The sequence below is a fragment of the Pundamilia nyererei genome, unplaced genomic scaffold, assembly GCF_000239375.1.
Source record: "Pundamilia nyererei isolate P.nyererei 1_Seehausen unplaced genomic scaffold, PunNye1.0 scaffold00034, whole genome shotgun sequence".
Taxonomy (NCBI): domain Eukaryota; kingdom Metazoa; phylum Chordata; class Actinopteri; order Cichliformes; family Cichlidae; genus Pundamilia; species Pundamilia nyererei.
In genome coordinates this window covers 1,765,276-1,785,717 of record NW_005187435.1, presented here as the reverse complement: position 1 = coordinate 1,785,717, position 20,442 = coordinate 1,765,276, and the positions used below count along the sequence as shown (strand labels likewise).

At 39.5% G+C, this 20,442-nt stretch overlaps 1 protein-coding gene across 2 annotated transcripts; it reads left to right on the top strand.

Annotated features, from left to right (window-relative positions):
- The first annotated feature begins 1,457 nt into the window (after positions 1 to 1,457).
- On the top strand, positions 1,458 to 15,294 carry alpl (alkaline phosphatase, biomineralization associated). 2 transcript variants are annotated; one of them, XM_005729689.2, is made up of 12 exons: positions 1,458 to 1,616; positions 3,641 to 3,806; positions 4,254 to 4,373; positions 5,866 to 5,981; positions 8,026 to 8,200; positions 9,470 to 9,645; positions 10,779 to 10,919; positions 11,071 to 11,140; positions 11,274 to 11,408; positions 12,894 to 13,085; positions 13,172 to 13,291; positions 13,793 to 15,294. In XM_005729689.2, the coding sequence occupies exons 2-12, from the start codon at positions 3,740 to 3,742 to the stop codon at positions 14,056 to 14,058; spliced, it is 1,578 nt and encodes a 525-aa protein (XP_005729746.1). In that variant the 5' UTR covers positions 1,458 to 1,616; positions 3,641 to 3,739; the 3' UTR covers positions 14,059 to 15,294. The 2 variants fall into 2 exon arrangements, with proteins under 2 accessions (XP_005729746.1, XP_005729747.1); XM_005729690.2 differs by lacking the exon at positions 1,458 to 1,616 and adding an exon at positions 2,374 to 2,677.
- The last annotated feature ends 5,148 nt before the right edge of the window (positions 15,295 to 20,442 follow it).

Sequence of the window (20,442 nt, the reverse complement as noted above, 5' to 3'; positions counted from 1 at the left end):
AAATAGCAAGAAGCATACATCCAAAATAAAACCACACAAGCTGAAACTGCAGTACTCCTTACCAACGACTTTAAACAGCAAAAGAAAGTTTCTGAGTTAGACATCATCTGTGTGGAGTTTCCATATTCTCTCTGTGTGGGCTCTCTTCAGGTACTTTGGCTTCCTCCCACAGTCCAAAGACAGGCAGTTAGTGGGGTTAGGTTAATTTGTGACTCTAAATTGAATGGTTGTCTATTTGTTGTTTGTTTGTTTTTAAGCTTTGTGGCATTCATGTCATAAGCAGGTATTCCACTTTATGTGGGTCTCCACAGCATTTGCACCTCATCACTCGTCCCTATGTTCAACAGAGAAAGTCTCCATGAAGTCTCACATATGGAGAGTTCTTTGGAATATAATTAAACAAAAGGAAGTGCATATACAATATAATAAAAATAATTATGTGCCTTTATTATGATGAAATTGCTATAATACCTCAATTTCTAAGAATAATAATTACATGAAGTGGCGGGTGAAGTGGCATACACAAGAGCCCAAAAAAGAAACAAGACTCAAAAAGAAATGTGCTCATATACAGATGCGTAACTGCTTAAATCAAAATATTACCAAACAGAAAAGCAGCCAAAATAACGGAGTTTATAAGAGCTGTCATACTTGTACACAGTTTGTACATGTTTCTTAAAAAATTAAGACCACATCTCAGCATATGTAACCCACAGTGTCCCACACAAACACACTCTTTGTCCCACATGTACTTCTTTAGGGATGTGGTCACTCTAGACTTAAAATAATTGCCCAGAAACGCTGGATAAGTGTATGGCTCAGTGACGAAATCTGTACTTTACTAAAATCCCTTTTTAATATTAAAATACACATATATTTTGGTATCGAGTGTTGTCATTTGAACTCCATACCATGTATTATTTAGCAAGTTTCAAAATAAATATAAATATGTAATATAAGATTAACAGCATGCACTAAAGTGATAAACACAGGAGTGAATCAGTAATTCTGACAAAGGCTGTTCTCAAGAGTACTTGAGATTACATTTAAACATATTATGATATGTATTAACACATCATATAGATGTATCTGTATTAGGAAAGCCATGGGCTCTTTTTCAGTACCACTTTTCACATGCTGGAACTGTATTAGTACTGCACACAGCCTGAAAATTGTGCCCATTGTCTTTTTTTTACGAAAGTTATCGATATTCAATTTATTTATGATTAAATTTTCAGATTTCCTGTGGACTGCTTTGTTGTTTGTCTCCCTGGAAACGCCCCTGATTGCTGCAGAAGTATGAATATTGAACACTGTAATGGTGCCACTGTGCTCTGTTCTCGAAGAAGCAACTCCAGGGTTGCCCGGCAGGCGGAGCTCTCGGTCCATTTACTCCCATGGCAGCAGCAGGGCATCGTTATTTCTAAGGGGTTTTTTTTCTCCCCCCTTCGTGGGATACAGACCGCTATTCTCAGATCCTGGAGCCTCAATCGAACAAGTGTGGCCCTCAGATAAGCACCGTGGAAGCAGCGAGCAGGACACGCGCTTCAAGAGGGAGGACTGAGTGGACTGCAAGAACATTTTGATGTCGTTTTTGCCCACGGAATCCAACTGCAGTAAGTAAAACTGCAATGAACTTTTTGGGGTTTTTTTGGTCGTGTTTTCTACACATAACAGGTTGCTTTCGGAGAAACCACGTTGTCGGAGTACAAGCAGCAATGTGGGTGTTCTGCTCGTTTCCCCCTCCTTTATTTAATCGTGTTTTCCCTCTCTCCATCTGCTGTGGCATTGCTGCCAGTTAATGCTTGCTGTAAAGCCGTGTAAAATGATTTGCGCTGGATTATAAAAAATGTTTTTGGTCATCTGTTGCAGAGACACTGGCTCCGTATTCTATCATTTTCACTGAGATTAGGTACTTCATTTATGAATAAAGGATTTGATGTAGCAAAATCCTTAAAGCCCCGAAAGTTACATATTGTAAAAGTTCATGTTGTGGATGTCTGAGTATTTCAAGTATAGAGATTGCAATCAAATGCTTTCCACCACATTTGTGTGTAGTGTAGCGGAAGTGTTAGTTATTCTGTGTGCATAGAAGAGGTTGCATGAGGCAGCTTGGTGTCAGACGCAAAACAAGTTGTCTTTTTAAAATTGACAGAAACAGAGAAGACAGCACAATCTCTGCTGTCTGAAAACCTGCCACCACATCGATCCCCTTATTTTGATGTAATATTTTGAAGGTAATAGCTTCTATCTGTCAGCCGTTCCACTCTGAGCAGAATTAAAAACCTAATCCATGCTTTGGTGCTGCTGCCTGCTGGAATTACACATTTAAGTGCCCCCGTGACCTGCCTCAAGCTTCAATAGGAGCTTGGGAAGGCTGAGAGGTGCGAAGCTGTTTGGTGCTGGGACACCTCGCTCTAGCTGACACCGGTCCGGACACACTGGAGCATCTGAATGTCTGGTGACACCATGACTGAAACGGAAGCCAATGCGATACTGACCACTGCGCTGACAGGAATGCTGCTGGTGGCAGTTATGGCACTGCTCTGCTACTTTACCTGCAGACTGGCTGGTTCAGTGCCACTGGGTGGACCTGGCAGATTTTGAGGCTGTTAATGACCACTGACCTGCAGCATCTGGGAAATGCTACATTATTATATCCATGATTTCTTGCCCGGTTGGTGTTGACATTTCTTTTTAGTTAACCTGGTATGTTCAGGCTTACTTCTTATTCGGAGCCTGGGACAGATTCAATTTTAAGCTTGTTTTTGGAGGTGATGAAATAATTGTAACTGAAGTAATTAGCCTCAGGTAAAGATTTTTCTGTCAAGAAATATTAATGTTGAGGTTTTTATTCAAGGGTGGACATGTGCAGTCAATCATTTGGTGTTAATCGGCTTTGTCATGGCTCTTAAACCTCTCAGTGCCATTGAGTGCAATCCCATTAAAATGACCTTGCCTATAAGCGCAGAGAAGAAAGAAGAGGGTGTGTATAATTATAGTTGAAAGCCTGACTGGCCAGGACCCATAAGGGCCCCTGTTGTGACTACTTACATTCACAGCGAGGCCTGAAGCTTAACTTCTCCAAGCTCTTCTTTTGTTTTGCCTACAAAGTGTTCAGCGACTGAAAGCTCCACTTTTGAGCAAGTCATATCAATAATGCAAAGACATATCATTTAAGTGGCTTAGATGAAATGAACACAGATGGTTGTATTCCTCTTGTGTCACCCCCACCCCCTCGCAGCCTCCTTTTTGCCTGTTTCTTTATTTGGGGAAACTTCTGTGACAGAAAGGACTTTTATCTCAACACTTTCTTGCTATAGAAGGGTGACCAAATGTTGAAAAGACTTGGCTTCATATCAGCTTGTCTTTATTGTAAAGATCAAGTAAAATAAGCAAATTCTGAGGTTCGGTTGAAAACTTAAAATGAGATTTTTTTCTCTTGCTTAATGTCTGTATTCATTGCCTATAACTCCAGTCTCCACATAACACTGAAGAAAGACAAGTGTAGCTTGCAATTAACAACTGCACTTGGTCACATTATCATGGAGTAAATAAATATTAAACCAGTATGTCAGAGTCAGTGTATGATGAAATGACGCATGCAAAATTACTAGTTTGTGCCCTTGTTCCCTTGTAGCTGTGAGACGACTGCGGCCAGGCCTCTCCAGCTTCTCAAAGTGGCATGTGGTGACTGTCTAGAGTAACGTGTCACCCGCACACACTCGACAACAGGAAGATGACAGCCCTGCTAATCATTTGCTTTTGTCTGATTTTGGGGAGCTTGGGGAACCCACAATTCCCGGGTAAGTCACTGTGTTTGTAGTCAGCTGCTAAAAAAAACCCAACAAATAGAACAACAGAAACAGTCTAATGGTTTATAGTTTGACAGTAGGTGTCCAACACACACTAGGAAGGTTGAAAATCCTAAAAAGAAGCTTTTATATCAAGCTGTGTTTGGTTTAGCGTTGCCACATAAAACAAGTAATTTTCTGGCTTTAATATTGCTTGAAAGTGTTTTCATCTTAAATCCGATGATTATTGTTTTAAATAATGGATTGATAAGTAGATAAAGATATTTGGTTGACTATCTTAAAAGAATAAAGAAATCTCCAAATATTTAAGCTGGAGAAGCTGGAACCAATGCACCTTTGGCATTTTGTACAGTGTCAGTGCAAAATCTCAGCAGACCTGCATCTGGTGATTCCTAGGACTATCCAAATATAACCTGATTTGTTTATTGCAATACACAGAGCAAGAGAAAGATCCCAAGTTTTGGAACGCATGGGCTCAGCGAACTTTGAAGAATGCTTTGACGCTGCAAGAGCTCAATAAAAACAAAGCAAAGAATCTCATCCTCTTCCTTGGAGATGGTAAGCGACACGTCATTACAGATTTGTGGCAAGATGTTAATAAAGTTACATCAATGCCTGCAGATGAAAGGTGAAATGCAACTGCGGCTACCAAAGCATTAGCTCTTCAATAGGCCAAAGACTTGTGGTCAGCGCAGAGCCTTGACACTTTGATAGGGTAAAAGTAATTCCATGTTGTAATTAGACTTGAACGATATTACAGAGGATTCAGTTGATCAGTAGAAGATGACTGAGATTTTTTAAATTTTTTCCAATGAGTGAGGTGAATGAATGGGAGCAAACAAAGCAAGCGTGCTGCCACTGGATCACTGGGGTTCTGTTTGTGCTGGATTCCTCGCTGGTTGAACAAAAACTTTTATCCTCCATGGGGGCATCTGCTTTCAGCCTCTCTGTTTGCTCTATGCGCACACCATGACATTCTTGCATGCGGCTGCATTCACAGTTATGTTTGCCGTTTTATAGAATAACAGAAAAATTTATAAAATGAAAAAAAAAAGCGTGTGCAATTGTTTAACTATTTAATGTTTCCCAAGAATTGAGATTAATGATTACTCTTTACCAGGAATATTACAGGATTCTGTTAAGTAACAACACTCAGCACCAAAGTCAGCTGTTTCCTCTGTGGACCTCTAAGCTAAGCTACATGCAGGGCAACCTTCGACATGAATCTGACTAATAGAACCAGACCTAAGGCTAAAGCATAATAATTAGTTTTGCTCTCTATGTACAAAACTATAAATGTGAGTTTTATGACAATGGTCTCGTATGTTGGAGTGTTTGAAATGATCAATTAAGTGTTTTGAGTTCAGTTTTCTAACTGAAAATGTAAAAGATTCATCAAAATTCATTAGGAGTTATTCATGGAATTCAACACTGGCATGCTATTTAGTATGTGAAACAGCATAAGAAACTTGTTAATGTGTTAAAACTTAGTGTGCACCCAACAGCTTGCTTTGTGCTTACTATTCCCAAGGGAATATTAAGACTTGCATGTACTGGACTGTGCTAAAATTAGTGTCTCAAAAGGCACTGCAGTGCTGAGCATGTTTAAGTACATGGTGCCACTGCGCAACTCTCTCGATTTGATGTGAATGCATAAAGAAATGTGTCTGGAAAGGTGTTTAATGTCTATTTGCACAAAGCTACGCTGGACCATATATTGAGTATGTAGGGCACATTATTATTTCTCTCCATTGTAACTACAAAAGACTCCTTCATCTCTGTGACCTAAAAAGTATCTGCTGCAAGTGTAGTTGTTTTCTTTTACCTTCTTTTTCCTTTTGGTATCTGCTTTTGAAGTAATATGAATCCAGAAGAAATGTTTTGCCTATCAGCAGTCATTTTGTTCTAGGATGTCAACTTCAACAAAAAATGTCCATGTGCAGCAAATGAAGTACAATGAACTCTTTAATCTTTGATTTTCACAGGGTTTTCCTTTCTGTCCCTGCTGTGTCAAAATCTGTCATAAAACTCGGTGCTTTTTGCGGTTTAGGGATGGGTATTCCCACGGTGACAGCTGCTCGCATACTGAAGGGTCAGCTGAATGGACAGAGCGGAGAAGAGACGCAGTTGGAAATGGACAAGTTCCCTTTTGTATCTTTATCCAAGGTCTGACTAAAGTGCACTATGACACAATGTATTGATCGTGCTTTGGCTATTAATGGCTTCCAGAAAAGGCCTGTGACCGGAAACAAGGCTGTTTAGTGTTTATCACACTGGATGTGTGTAAGTTATAGATAAAAAAACAAAACAAAAATAGGTTGATTATTTATATCTCATTGACTCATCAACAACAATTCACTAAACTATTCATTTTAGATTCTGGAAAATGTAAAAGGATGTATTTCTTTTAGTATTCAATTCAAAAATACCTTTATTATGCTAACATGATAAAAGTTGCTCTTCTAGTGCTCTGTGTTTGTGAAATGCATGCTTGAAAAAAATCAGATAAGAAAGAAATGGCAATGACTGCAATGATTCTTAAATAAATATTTTTCTTACAGTAACATTCTCTAAACTTCAAGTGTCCATGAAGGGTCATTTATGACCCTGAATAACATTTAATGAGCCGTTATGATCATTTTAATTACCAAGTTATTTCCTACTTTATATTTTACATAATGTTTTGACAATATTGTCTTTGATATTTTTCATTTTCCAGCTCTAAGCATTACATTGGAAACCATAATTATTTATCTTTTTAGAATCTTCTTCACAGGTAAAGAAAGAGTATTGATGTGATGAATATAATGAGAAGCCTTCAAAATTACATTAAAATATAACCAATAGAATCATTTGTCACCCCAATAAAGTAGCTAAAATAGTTTGGTTGCTTGAGGGTTAAAAGTGTAAAAGTCTTGAGAACCACACCACAATTACTATATGTTTTCTTTCCTGTGAGCCAAGATTTCTTGTCATTTTTAAAGTGGTCATTAGAGATCTTTCTCCTGGCTTTCTCAAGAAAGATGTTTTTCCTTTGGCTACTTTTCCACATATTTACAGTCCAGTCCTTGCACTTGACCGTGGCAGAAAAAACGGCATCTAGCTCAAGAAATGTGCCTACGAATGACTATTTAACGAAAAACAACTTAAAATGGTATCTTTAAACATTTTAGTACTGGCAGGCTATCACAAAAACACATGATTTGTTCACATTTCTATAGTTGAATCTATGAAAAATACCAAAGAACAACAAGATGATTACCAAAGAGCTGTTAACTGCAAGAAATTTGAGGAATCTGAAGTGAAGGAGAGTGGGAGACCTAAAACAATATTTATAGCAAATGAACAGGATGTGTGATTAAAAAGTCTTGTTCTTAAGAAATGGAACAAAAATCCAGCATAGACCTGACACATATCCTGACAGATGCAGTGGGCCTTTCCGTCTGTACTGTTCACTGAAGCTATAAATTATCTCAATGGGATGTAGCTGTCAAGAAGCCATTCTTAAGGAGGGAAAAGGCTGGGGGGAAAAGGCTAAGGTATGCCAGATTACAGAAGAGCTGGACTGATAATCAGTGGCAGCAGGTCTGATGGCGTGAAGAATCAAATTTGACACTTTTGGTTCAAATAGTCTTCAGTATTTACAGAGAGGGGTGCAATAGTGAGTGTCTACAGCTACTTGTAAAGTTTGGTGGAGGCTCTGTCGTGGTTCTGGGCTGCATTACAGCTTGGGGATCTTGCTAAAATTGAAAGAATTGTGAGAGCAGAAAAGTACAATCAGATTTTGATGCACCGTGCAACACAATTTTTTAGCATGACAATGATACCATTAATACTGACAGTGCAGTAAAACCACAACAGTGGAACATTATCAGTCATGGATTGGCCACCTCAGAGCCCGGACCTCAACATTATTGAATCAGTGTGGGATCATCTTAATGGGGAACGGGAAAAAAAAGTCAACATCAAAAGAAGACCTTTAAATGTCCGTCAAGAAGCCTGGAGAGCCATTCCTGAAGATTACTTAAAAAAATTACAAGACAGCAGCCCAAGACAAGACACCTTCAAGCTCATTAGAATTGTAGACACTCTGGTTTACTTTTATTTGTTTTGTTTTTTTTAATAGAGCTGTCAGTGCTCATAGTTAATGCTCAAGTTTAAACAAGTCAGATCATATTAACACAAACTATCCTGCACTGTGTCCCTGCAGACCTACAACACCAATGCACAGGTGCCAGACAGTGCTGGCACAGCCACAGCTTACCTATGCGGGGTTAAGGCCAATGAGGGCACACTGGGTGTGAGTGCAGCCGCTGTCCGCTCCCAGTGTAACACCACACAGGGCAATGAGGTCACCTCGATCCTTAAATGGGCAAAGGACGCAGGTAGAGTGACAACAAACTTTTCAAAAATGCAGATCTTGTTACTAAGTTCATCCAGCCGTGTTAAGCACAAGGGTCAGTGGGGATTGTGTTAGGCTCGCATGTGTATTTTTTGGGGGATGATTGAAAACCATGGAGCACCACAAGGCTAACATAAAGACACAGGCAAACATTGATTCTGATATCCACAGCCAGCGTAGAATCACCAATTAACCTAACATGCATGTCTGTGGACTAGAAAGTAAATATGCAGTTTTTTCTCCTCCCTTAAGTGGTTTCACCTGCTTAATAAGATAAATATTGATCAGCCTAGAGAAGCATGTCTAAAGTCTCATCAGTGACTACCTTCACCAGGTATCCTAACAACAAAGCTCAGAGTTTATATGAGTATTAACTTTTGCACTTCAAACACTCAACACTCACACTAGCAAACAAACAAAAAAATGCACCACGGAAGAGGAGCCAGATGTGTGGTGTGAATGAGTGCTACAGTATGGTGGGGATAAGTTTAAAGCTCTTACTCAGTCTATGGTGTATGCTTAGGTTGGCTGGTCTTCTTGGTCATGTCATAGACTCAGCCATTAGTAAAGTCTTATTTATAATGCTGTTCTTGACTTAATCCCATTTTACTTACTGACTTATGTTCATCAGCAAAGTGTGGGAAGTTACTGTCCTGTAGGTCTCAGGGTTCATTATTTCTGTCTGTGAACAATAGTTCACGCTGAACCAGTCGCAGAATCAGCTAAAACTTTATAAGCTGGTCTAATTTAATGAAGTTAAGGTGATTTTAAATGGCTTGGATGCAGTTGCTGTTCATCAGGCTGCAAATGTTTTGCCTTAATATTATTACTTTTGTTTCTGGCATTACAATATATACTTGTTCTGTATTGACATTGATTTCTGTGTTTTACTTTAATCACCTATACTTGACTGGTTTATGGATGGTTCACAGGTCACAGACAATAAGAGAGCCAATCATTCCTCTGGGAACATGACATGCAGTATTTGACACCCTGTTTCCAGTAGATCGCCATGACTTTTTATACCAAAATTAATAATTAAGGTGTAAATTGTGCAATTTGTTTACCACTGATTTCCCCGCTCCCCATACAGTGGCATCCAATTTTTACCAATGCAGATACAAAACAACTGACCCATGAATTTATTCCACTGCTGCACTGAAAGGACTCACCGAACACATAGATGGAAACGTATCCTTAAAAGGTTATTTACATATCTGAGGGGTTTCTCAATATCCATGTTTGTTTACAGGAAAGTCAGTGGGCATAGTGACAACAACACGTGTCAACCATGCGACTCCTAGTGCTGCGTACGCACACTGTGTGGACAGAGACTGGTACTCTGACAATGAGATGCCAGTAGAAGCACTGCAAGCTGGCTGCAAGGATATCGCCAGACAACTGTTTGAAAACATTCCCAACATTGATGTAAGTGAAAAGTAGAGATTCAGATTAAACCTGAAGATTAATTGATCGACTATCTGTGGACGTTATTAGCAGCTCCAGTATCCAGACTGTGGTTTGTTGGTTTATCACTTCATTCCACTCTGAAATTCATTTTTTCTAACAACTGAATGATTGTCATGAAACATATTACAGACATTCACTGTCCAGAGATAACTAAGTCTAGTGAAGGTCACATTTATTGCTTATAGCTGAATATCCTTATGAACTTTTGATTTGATTGCCATAAACTAGTGCAGACATCATTGATCCTCTAATATCACTGATGTTTGCACTGTTCTATGATATTTCAAAAATATTCTTTATCTGTATTTACTGTGACCAAAGAGCTGCAACACAAATGACATGCACACCAAATGAAGGAACTGAGCCTAAAACTGATAGAAATAACACTTATTATTTGAAGAAATGCCTATGAAGTGCCAGTGAGGTTACACGATGGTGGTTGAGTCGCTTCTCTCTGTTTGTTGCAAAACTTTGTCTGTGTCAAAGTTTTGCAATATTTATACGATCTGCACGAATAAAAACTAAGCGTCTTTTGTGACATTCCCGGATAAAATGGAAACATGTGCTACAGCTGCAGACTGTCAGTTGCACTTTCATGTGCTACCTCATGTGAAAAGCAAAATACTAAGTGGCGAAATACTTTTGTTATTGCGGGAAATACACTGTTTGTCAATGAGCAAGTACACAAATGTACACATCTACACGAAGATATTTAAAACTTTTGGAACTTGTTTAGCCTTATCTCGTACTAGTGCTTGACATGCTTGCAAAAGACATTCTTCATCTCGCACATTTCCCTTCCTGGTTAAATAAAGTTCTGTGTTTTGAAGATTCAGATTTGCATGGATGTTAGCAATGAGCTAGAAATGTGCTTTAATATTCTCATAGAGCTTCCTCCCCTGTTTGCTGTTTAATTTGAAGTTCTGGTCAGGCAAAGGAAGTTACAAATTGATGGCATCGTTGAACATTAGCACTGTGTTTACGAGCCAACAGTAAATGTTTGATATGATGGTTTCTTACACAGGACATGTTTTTATTTGGTCCCCAAAAAAACTGTGATTACGATTATCTATGTTTTTTTTTTAAATTAGGTGATTATGGGTGGAGGAAGGAAGTATATGTTTCCCAAAAACATGTCGGATGTAGAGTATCCTAATATTTTGAAGCACAGTGGCACACGGAAAGATGGAAGAAACCTGGTGCAGGAGTGGGTTGACAGAATGAAGGACAAAGTAATTTTTCCTCTTTTGTTTCTCTTTGCTCTTCTTGTTTCCTCATTTCCTCTTTATCTACCTAATTGCATTTTCATATTCTGAAATTCAAAGTGACTCCATTTGTACCACCAAAACTGTTCTGTACCTTTTTTTTTTTTTTTTGTTGCAGAAAAATCATTATGTATGGAACAAGACGCAGCTCTTATCCCTAAACCCCAACAATGTGGATTACTTACTGGGTGAGTCTCAGTCTCATTATGACAGTTTCATTGAAGTTTTAATAAAGAGCCATATGCGTTTGCTTTTACTGCAGGCTTATTTTCTGTGTGTAATACCTTGTTACACATTGAGCTGTGCCCTCTGGTATTCCAGGTCTCTTTGAACCTGGGGATATGATATATGACTTGGAGAGGAACACTGAGAGTGATCCTTCACTGACAGAGATGGTGGATGTGGCTATCAAGATCCTAAAAAAGAACCCCAGTGGATTTTACCTGCTTGTAGAGGGTGAGTTTGAAGCCTCTGTTATGGTACAATTACACAGTTGTTATTTTTTTTTGTTCTTGTGCTGATTTCACCAAGACTTAGCAGACTTCTGTACGTAGCTAAGACCTCCCATTCACTCCCCTTTAACTATAAAAGGGAGTGCTTTTATAGTTTAAAGCACTCCCTTTTATAGTTAAAGGGGAGCATTTATATAAGCATTTTCTTTAAGTAGAGTGTTTATTGAGCCTTCTGAATCCCAAAAAGTTGAGTCTGTTCATCTGGACCTAGTTTTTTCAGTGGGAGAAACGTTTTGTCACTCATGCAAGTGACTGCTTTAGTCTCAGCTGACTGCAGGTTTCCCCAGCCTTACAAACAGCACATTTGCACAATGGCTGAACCTAGCCCACTGAATGAACAATGGGCTGTGAGGTCAGTTCCTTGATCATTAATATGCAAATTGTCATGACCATTGATCAATAACCACTGATCAATGGCCATGAGTACCATTCACAGAGAGTTGGGGAATGGCTGCAATCACAGCAATGTAAGATGGTGAAAGATGTACCCTTAGGCCCCCTCCTCGATTCAGAGATGGTCTTTCCCTTTTCACGTAAATGGCCTCCTTGACTCCGCCTTCAAACCAGCGTTCCTCCCTGTCCAGGATGTGTACATCCTCATCACTCAAAGAGTATCCACTGGCCCGTAGGTGTGAATAGACTGCGGAGTCCTGACCTGACGAGTTGGCTCTTCTGTGTTGTATCATCCGCTTCGCCAGAGGTTGTTTGGTTTCCCTGATGTATAAATCCGGGCAATCCTCCTGGCACTTACCAGCGTACAATACATTACTCTGTTTGTGTCTGGGGACCCGATCCTTGGGGTGGACCGATTTTCAGCGCAGCATTTTTTGGGGGGTTTAAAAGCCACAGAAAAGCAGTGTTTAGAAAAAATGCATCTCAACTCTTCCGGTACTCCTGACACGTACGGGATCACTACGGGTTTTCGCTTAGGCAGCAGTTGTCTTTCTCTCCTGGATCGGCTGGAGCTTTCTTAGGATCCTTCCCAGCTTTGACAAATGTCCAGCTGGGATAACCACATTTACTCAGGGCCTTCTGAATCAGTACTTAAACTGAGTATTTTTAACACAAGTATTTCCACTACTTAAGTGAAGAATGTGTATACTTTCGTCACCTCTGGTTAGCTTGCATTAAGAGAGGTTTTTGTTAGATACCAGACCATCTGAAATGGCTTCCTCCACATCTTTATAGAGATAGCAATACTGGGGAGCGATTTGACATTTTTAGCCAGTTTTTTCAACTTTATGGAGCAACAGGCCAAGTTTACAAAACAGAGAAAATAAGCAGGGCTTCAAAGTCTCTCCCAAGATGCCCTTTGTCATTCCTAAAGCAGCTGCATTGGCATTTTTTGGGACAAACAAATCTGGCTCAATTACATGTTATACAAACCACTCTGAGGTCATGTTAGCCTAACTGTAAATATTTACACCAGGAGGACGTATTGACCACGGACACCATGAAGGCAAGGCCAAGCAGGCTCTTCATGAAGCTGTGGAAATGGACCGGTCTATTGGCCGGGCAGGTCTTTTGACCAGCGACCATGAAACGCTGACCATAGTTACTGCTGACCATTCTCACGTATTCAGCTTTGGAGGCTACACACCCAGAGGAAATACAATATTTGGTATGTAATGACAAGCATATGTTAGATACTGTACAGCTGAAGTGGAGAAATTGCAGTTCTTTACATTACGTCTGGTTCTTCCACAGGTCTGGCTCCCATGCTGAGTGATGTTGATCAGAAGCCTTTCACCTCAATTTTGTATGGAAACGGACCAGGTTACAAAGTTATCAATGGCGCGAGGGAGAACGTCTCTGCTGTTGACTATAGTAAGTAAAAACGTTTTATTCACATTGCTTCAGAATAATGATAAGATAGCGCTTGTTATTTGGGCAGTGGTCAAAGGCAGAGACCGTGGTGGTTCAATACCCGGCTGCTTAAACTGACTTGCAGTTCTACCTGGTGATGAAGAGACCCCAAGATATAGTTGGGCTTACCTCAGTGCTTGTGGAACTAGTCTACTGGAGGATGGCTAGACTTTATTCCACTGTAGAATCACCCACGGTGTGAGGCACTGAGCAGGGTGGGTGTACTTGGAGTGTGTGTGGTGTGCTTTTTCCTGGTAACCAAAATAGGGGTGTTTAACTAGTGTTTCAGGTTTGTTAACACTTAGACATTAAGCATATGCTCAGAGAACCTGAGCTTCTTGGTGTCCTTGCAGGACACTGAAACATGGAGGGATATCACTGGGAGTTAGTCCCTATCATCCCCTTGCGAGTTAAAAATAATAATGACTGCCTGCATCTTTTGTCTCTGGCTCTTCCTTTCAGAGGGAAACAACTACCAGGCCCAGGCAGCCGTACCGCTGAACGCGGAGACTCATGGAGGAGAGGATGTGGCTGTGTTTGCGAAAGGTCCCTTGGCTCACCTCCTACATGGGGTCCACGAACAAAACTACATCCCCCATGTAATGGCATATGCAGCCTGTATCGGGGAGTACAAGGAGCACTGTATGTCACCCAGCGGGTCAGCTGGATTACGGCCAGCCTTCTCCATTGTTGCAGTCATTCTCTCAGCTGCGCGACTTTTGTGCTGACCTTTCCCAGACACCCAACGCTGTTAATGCACTCACTTTAACCACTTATTTTAAGATTTTAATTTGATTATGTTGCTTTATTATTTTTTAATTTGTCTCTCCACTATTTTAAATATGGGACCACCTTTAGACATGTTTATTTTTACGATGATTAACTGACAAAAGTGTAGCGGATAACTAAACAAAATAATCAACCCACTGTGATGCACTGATTTTTTTTTTAAAGGGTGCTGTGGCAGAGATCATTGTTAATTGTGAGATTTCAATTGTGATTTTTCTATTAACTAAGGATTTTCAGACTCGTTCGTCGTCCTTTTTTAATGCAGCCCGTCTCTGTTTAAATAGACCGAATTTGCAAATGTCTGAATTTGTTTCATATTTTAAATGTGCATTTAACAGTCTACCTCACAAGCTTTCAAAGATATGTTCACAATTTGAAGAATTATTATAATTTGTTTTTGTTTTTTTGCCAAAAGAGGCAAATGAATGTATAATTGATGATACATTAAGATCATTTTTTGTCATGCATGTTTTTTTTGCATAATTTCAAAAAAAAAAGAAAAAAAAAGAAAAGTAAAAGAAATATACCACCGATGGTTCTGTCCAAATACAAGTTTTTAAATCTCAAATTCAATGAATGAAATGTGTCTGTTTTTCTGTTAATCTTGTTAACAGTTTTGGTGGGACAAACATGATTAAGTTTTCTCCTTTTGCCCCCATTCTCTGCCCTTCAGTTATATTTTTCCTCCAAATTTTCATTACAGCGCTCTTTTCACTGACCGCTTCAAGCATTTCAGCAGAACAATACTAAAGTCAGATTTATTTACATGTAACCATTTTTACAAAACAAAAAATGAAAAGCAGGCAACAGTGATATATGAGAAAAATTATATGTTTTAGGATGAAAAGGGACAAATTTTCACAAAATGTAATATATCAACACAAAGTAAAAACATTAAAAAATTTCAAACATTTTGTCTCACATCTGTCCAAAAACCCTCTCGACCAGCATCCTTTTTAGGTCATGTCATGCATGTGTGTTGTACTTTTCCATCTGCTTTGTTGTAGCTTGTGTGGAATGTGGGTGTATTGAAACCATTAATTTCTTGGCATCATGTGGTCACTGGGAAAACAGGGGAATCATGTTGACTGAAGCATGAAAAAGGAGGTTTAGTCTAAGCAGGCATGAAATGAAGTCCTCATGTTGTTAGCAGTACTTTCTTAATATCAGGACTGAAAATGGCTCATTTAGGCCCTCAGGAAACATGTCATGATATCAAGTTAACTTTCTCTACTGGTTTATCTTCTTTTCCTCTTCCCAGCTACACATCATTCTGCCATCCCACTTTATCGTTTCTGTTCTCCATTTAGAGAGAGATAGCGTCAGACTGTATATTATGAATATCAAAAAGCCCCGAGTATGCAACTTAACTCACTGATTTTGATGAAATGGTTTTTCAAATACAAAGCACTTGGGTGTGTCTCGTGCATTTGATTCCAGTTGTCTTCTCAGATTTTTTCCATTCAGTCAATGAGCAACAAAGCAAGCAGTGAAAGAAAGTAGTCAGTGTCATGCCTCAGCTTGAATTTTCATGGAAATGCTCGGATCTTAATAGATGTGCAGTTTTCTCAGGGAAGTCATCACCTCTGCTGAGTTCATATTACAACACCACGTTTAAATTCATAAAACTTTCAGTTACACCGTAATTTTCAGTGTCATGCCTCTTCTCATGGGGCCTCTCCCTTTGGCACAATCAATAAGTGTCTACTTTTAGTATATGTCAGTTTACATTTGCCTGACCAAAGGTTTTTTATATAGTGTGTAGACATGGTTAAGATGCCCTGCTGAAGCTGAAACGGAGCATCAAAATGGGGAAGAACGATGATTTAAGTGACTTTGAATGTAGCACGGTTGTTGGTGCCAGATGGGCTGGTCTGAGTATTTCAGAAACTGCTTACCTCCTGGGATATTCCCCCTCAACCGCCTCTAGGGTTTACAAAGAAAAAGGGAAAATATCCAGTGAGCGGCAGTTCTTTGGGAGAAAATGCCTTGCTGATGCCAAAGGTCTGAATGGTGTGACTGCTATGAGCTGACGGGAAGCCAACAGTAAGTCAAATAACCACTCACTGCAATCAAGGTGTGCTAAAGACCATGTACTAAAGATGCCACTCCTGACAGCTAAGAACAGGAAACCAAGGCTACAATTCACATGCACTCAACAAAATTGGAAGATTTAAAAAAACGTTGTAAATGAACTGGTTCTTAAATAGTGCTTTATACAACTTGCTTAATTCACCCATCTACACAGGCACTTTTTTCTATGGTTTTTCCATATAAATGCATTCTATCTAACATTTACACACATTCCTGCTCTCACGGATGGATCAGTGAGCAACTTGGGGATAGTATCTTGCCCAGGGATATTTGACATGCAGACCAGGGATCGAACCACTAGCCTTCTGATTAGTAGATGACCTGCTCTGTCTGGTCTGATGAGTCTCAAGTTCTGCTGCAACATTCAAATGGTATGGTCAGAATCTGGGGTAAACGACAAGAAAGCATGGGCCCACCATGCTTTGTTTCAAGAGTCCAAGTGGATGGTGATGGTGTAGTGGCGGAGGGGTTATTTTCTTGGCACACTTTGGTTTGTCTAAATACCAACTGAGCATAATTTAAAGGCCGTAGCCTGTCTGAATTTTGTTGCTGATAACAGTGTTGCTAATGGCTACTTCTAGCAGGATAATGCACCATGTCACAAAGCTCTAATCATCTCAACCTGAAGACAGTGAGTTCATTGTACTCAGTCCAGTAGAGCACCTTTGTACAGTGGTGAAACAGGAGATTTGCACCATGGATGTTCAGCTGACAAATCTTCATCAACTGTATCAGTATGGACCAAAATCATGAAGCAATGTTTTCAGCACCCTTTGGGAATCTTTAGCACAAAAAATTTAATCAGTTCTGTGAGCAAAAAGGGGCTCCAACACCTTACTAGCAAGATGTACCTAAAGTAATCGTCTATAAGTGACATTCCTCAGCAATGTTGGTCAAGTTACTTGAAAAAAGTAATCAGTAACTAATTACTGATTACTTCCCCCAAAAGTAATCCGATTACTTTACTTTTTGTTAGTTTTAATCTTTTAACTTTATGTATCAAGCAAAAATCTAATTATATGCACCATTCCCTGACTGGAATAAATTTGTTTAATATTTAAACCTATTTTCTGCACATTCCAGCACATAAAATATTTTTTTTGTGTGTTTACACTCAGTCTTTCAAATAGATGCAAGTAAAACACAGCAGAAAATAAATAAAATCAAAGACTAGCGGTCCTTTTGCTCTATGTTCACCTGTAAAGCAGGAGTAGCGTAGGCGGAGGTATACCCTGGTGCAGGTGTGCCGCAGCGGTCAGTGGAAGAATCCGCGAGTTTCTCTGTGAATTTCCCATTACGTCATAGCGCACTCGGTGCTTGCTTGGAAGTTTAGGGGGGTTTTTTTCGCTGTAAAAAGAAGTTTTCTTCCCACGCACAACGGACGCTAATGTTTTTGTCCCTTTTTATGGACTCAAACTCAAAGTAAGGTCAGTACCTCCACGCTTTAAACGCTGCACGCTATACTCTCTCCCGCACTCGATATATGATCCATTGTTGATCTGCACACAGTTTTTGCCACGAATGTCGCGCTCGCTTACGTCACTGTCATGAGACATTCTCACAAAAACATCACGGTTTTAGTAATGCAGTAACGCAGCGTTCCTACGGGAAAGTAACGGTAATCTAATTACCGTTTTTGCAATAGTAATCCCTTACTTTACTCGTTACTTGAAAAAAGTAATCAGATTACAGTAACGCGTTACCGCCCATCTCTGTTCCTCAGGCACCCTACACAACCTTCTACTAATCATGAAGTACCATGGACATTTTTTTCTAAAATAAATAAATAAATAAAATAAAATAAATAATAAAGGAAATAAGAACTAGATCGAATTTTAGGAATTACTATACAGCCATTCATTGGCCTGTTAAAAACACTTTATTTACTGATTGCCTGAAGTTCACCGTGAGTAAATGAGCAACTGAAACATCCAAGCAGCTGGGATCAAGAAAGCATATAGTTCTGCTCAACTAGCCAGCGTTTTCAATAAAACTGCAATTATAGCCTAATGACTGTTTGCCTCAACCGATAAGCCCACTTGTAGTTCACACCAATATCTTGTCAGGATTATACAAGGGGTGTAATGAAAAGGGAGAAATGTAACGTATCATTATGATGAGTAGAATGTATGATTGGACTGAATGGAGGATAGAGAAGACTAATAGAAAGCTTCGTTAAATGGTGCAACAAGCACCTAAACTAAAATCCCTGAGGAGAATCAGCAAAACCAATGAGCTTGAGGTGAAACCACCAGAAGTACAGAAGCCTCCCCTTGTCCTGGTTATTACTTTGGTATAGGAAGTGAAGAATGTGGTCTCCTGCAAGTACTGAAATAAAAGTGCCATCCTCTTCAATGAGGAACAGAACAAACTGTTTTTTTTCCTGTGGAGACACAATCATGGTGATTAATGGAGATCACAATGTGGGCTTCTTGACCTTTTGGCTATAAAATATGATTAATTATACCTGAAAAATTCTTTGTGAGGTGACCTCGACCTTTAACTAACACATTTGAATTAGCTTCCTGGAATCAAGTTTAATGTTTGTGCCAAATTTTAATTCCTTTAAGAAAGTTGAAAAAAAAAGGAAGCCACTACACAAAAAAGCTCCACCAGACCTCTCTCCTCAGACCCAGAATCATTCAGTTGCCTTCTCTCATTTATGTTACATCCCCTGTTGCCTTTATGGTTTCTGGTGTGAATGTTGTTACACAAGTTGTACATGTCGATGTATATAGGTTTATATTGATGTTAGAATGTTACTGTGTAACCGAAACAAAGGCTGGTTGCTGTTAAACAGTGTTTCTGCCGTATTTATGCTCTTTGGCAGTAAGCTTTTGTTGGCCCCCTAGTGGTTGCTGTGCATAGCAGGAAATGTGTTTGGACTTACTGTTTTTCTGTGCTTTTTGTGACGTTGTTTTACATTGTAGCAGCTACAATTGCGGGAACCACCAGAATACACATGTTAAATGTTTTCTGTCTTCTGCAGGTACGTGCGCTTGTTAACGGTCATTTTGTCTGTAAAGCACAAGCAAGTGAAAATGTAGTGCGCTACTGTAAATTTGTCCACTAGAGGACAATGTTTAGCCGGTGATACTGTTTGCTGAGACTTCTGTACCCTGTTATTTTGTTTTATACGATTGTGAAATGTATTTTTATAAGTCATAAGATTTATTTTTGTGTACAAGTTCAGTGTGACAGACAGTAAAATTGAAGAAATGATTATTTTCCATCTTTTCTTTATTAAGAAGTAGATTATAAGTCTGTCAACACAAGTTGCGTTTGCACTGTGAGGGAGCTACAATTGCGGGTACCACCAGAAGACACATGTTAAGTGTTTTCCATGTGTTCTGCAGAAAAAAATGTGAAAAGCCAACCTTTCTGAGCGTCTGTGATTTATGAAGAGCTGGAAGCGTTACATATGCAAAGAGGAAACTTTGTCATATCTGGCTGATAGCGTATTGTTTTTCCAGTTTATTCCCATCCTTCCCCAAGCTCTTAAGGAGTACCAGTTAAAATTAGACAAGAAGGTCACATGCTGTACTTTAATGATAACTCAAAGGAAATGTAATAATAACAGAGCATCATGTACTTCAAAAATAAACTCATGGTGTCTTGAAAGCTGACTAAACTGTCTAATAAGACAGCTGACAGTTGTCTGAGTGATTTTAGATTATTGTAACAATATGGTTAGCATGTTGCCTAACAAATCAAGTCAAGAAAGCCTTTATTTGTCACATGCAAGGGCGGGACAGCATGAGAACAGAAAACAAAAAAAAAACTCCTCTGCACAAAGAGCACATAAATGTCCACATCACAACATCATGAAGCACGTGACAAGCAACAGGGGTGGGTAAGGGGTGAGAAGTAAGCCGATCCAGACACTGCCATCCTGCCCTGCAGCTATTCATCCAGTGCTGGGCCCAGACCCGCTGTCCGACTCGGCCTTGGAGATAAGCGTACAAGGGTGTTTGGAATGAAGAGTCTAAATACAGTTTGTTATCAGGGGAGAAATTGTTTGTTCTGTTCAGCTCCAGCCTTGAGACTGCAGCTGGTGCCGATATGGTAGCCACATGAAATAATGGTGGTGTTCTTGCTTTAGTGCGAACCACTGCATGTCAATTTTACAGTCGATCTAATGTCCATCACTGGTTCCTCACCATTCCTGTTGGAGAGCCATGAGCCTCTCCACGATGTTATCCAGCTACACCGAGATGTTATCCAGTTTG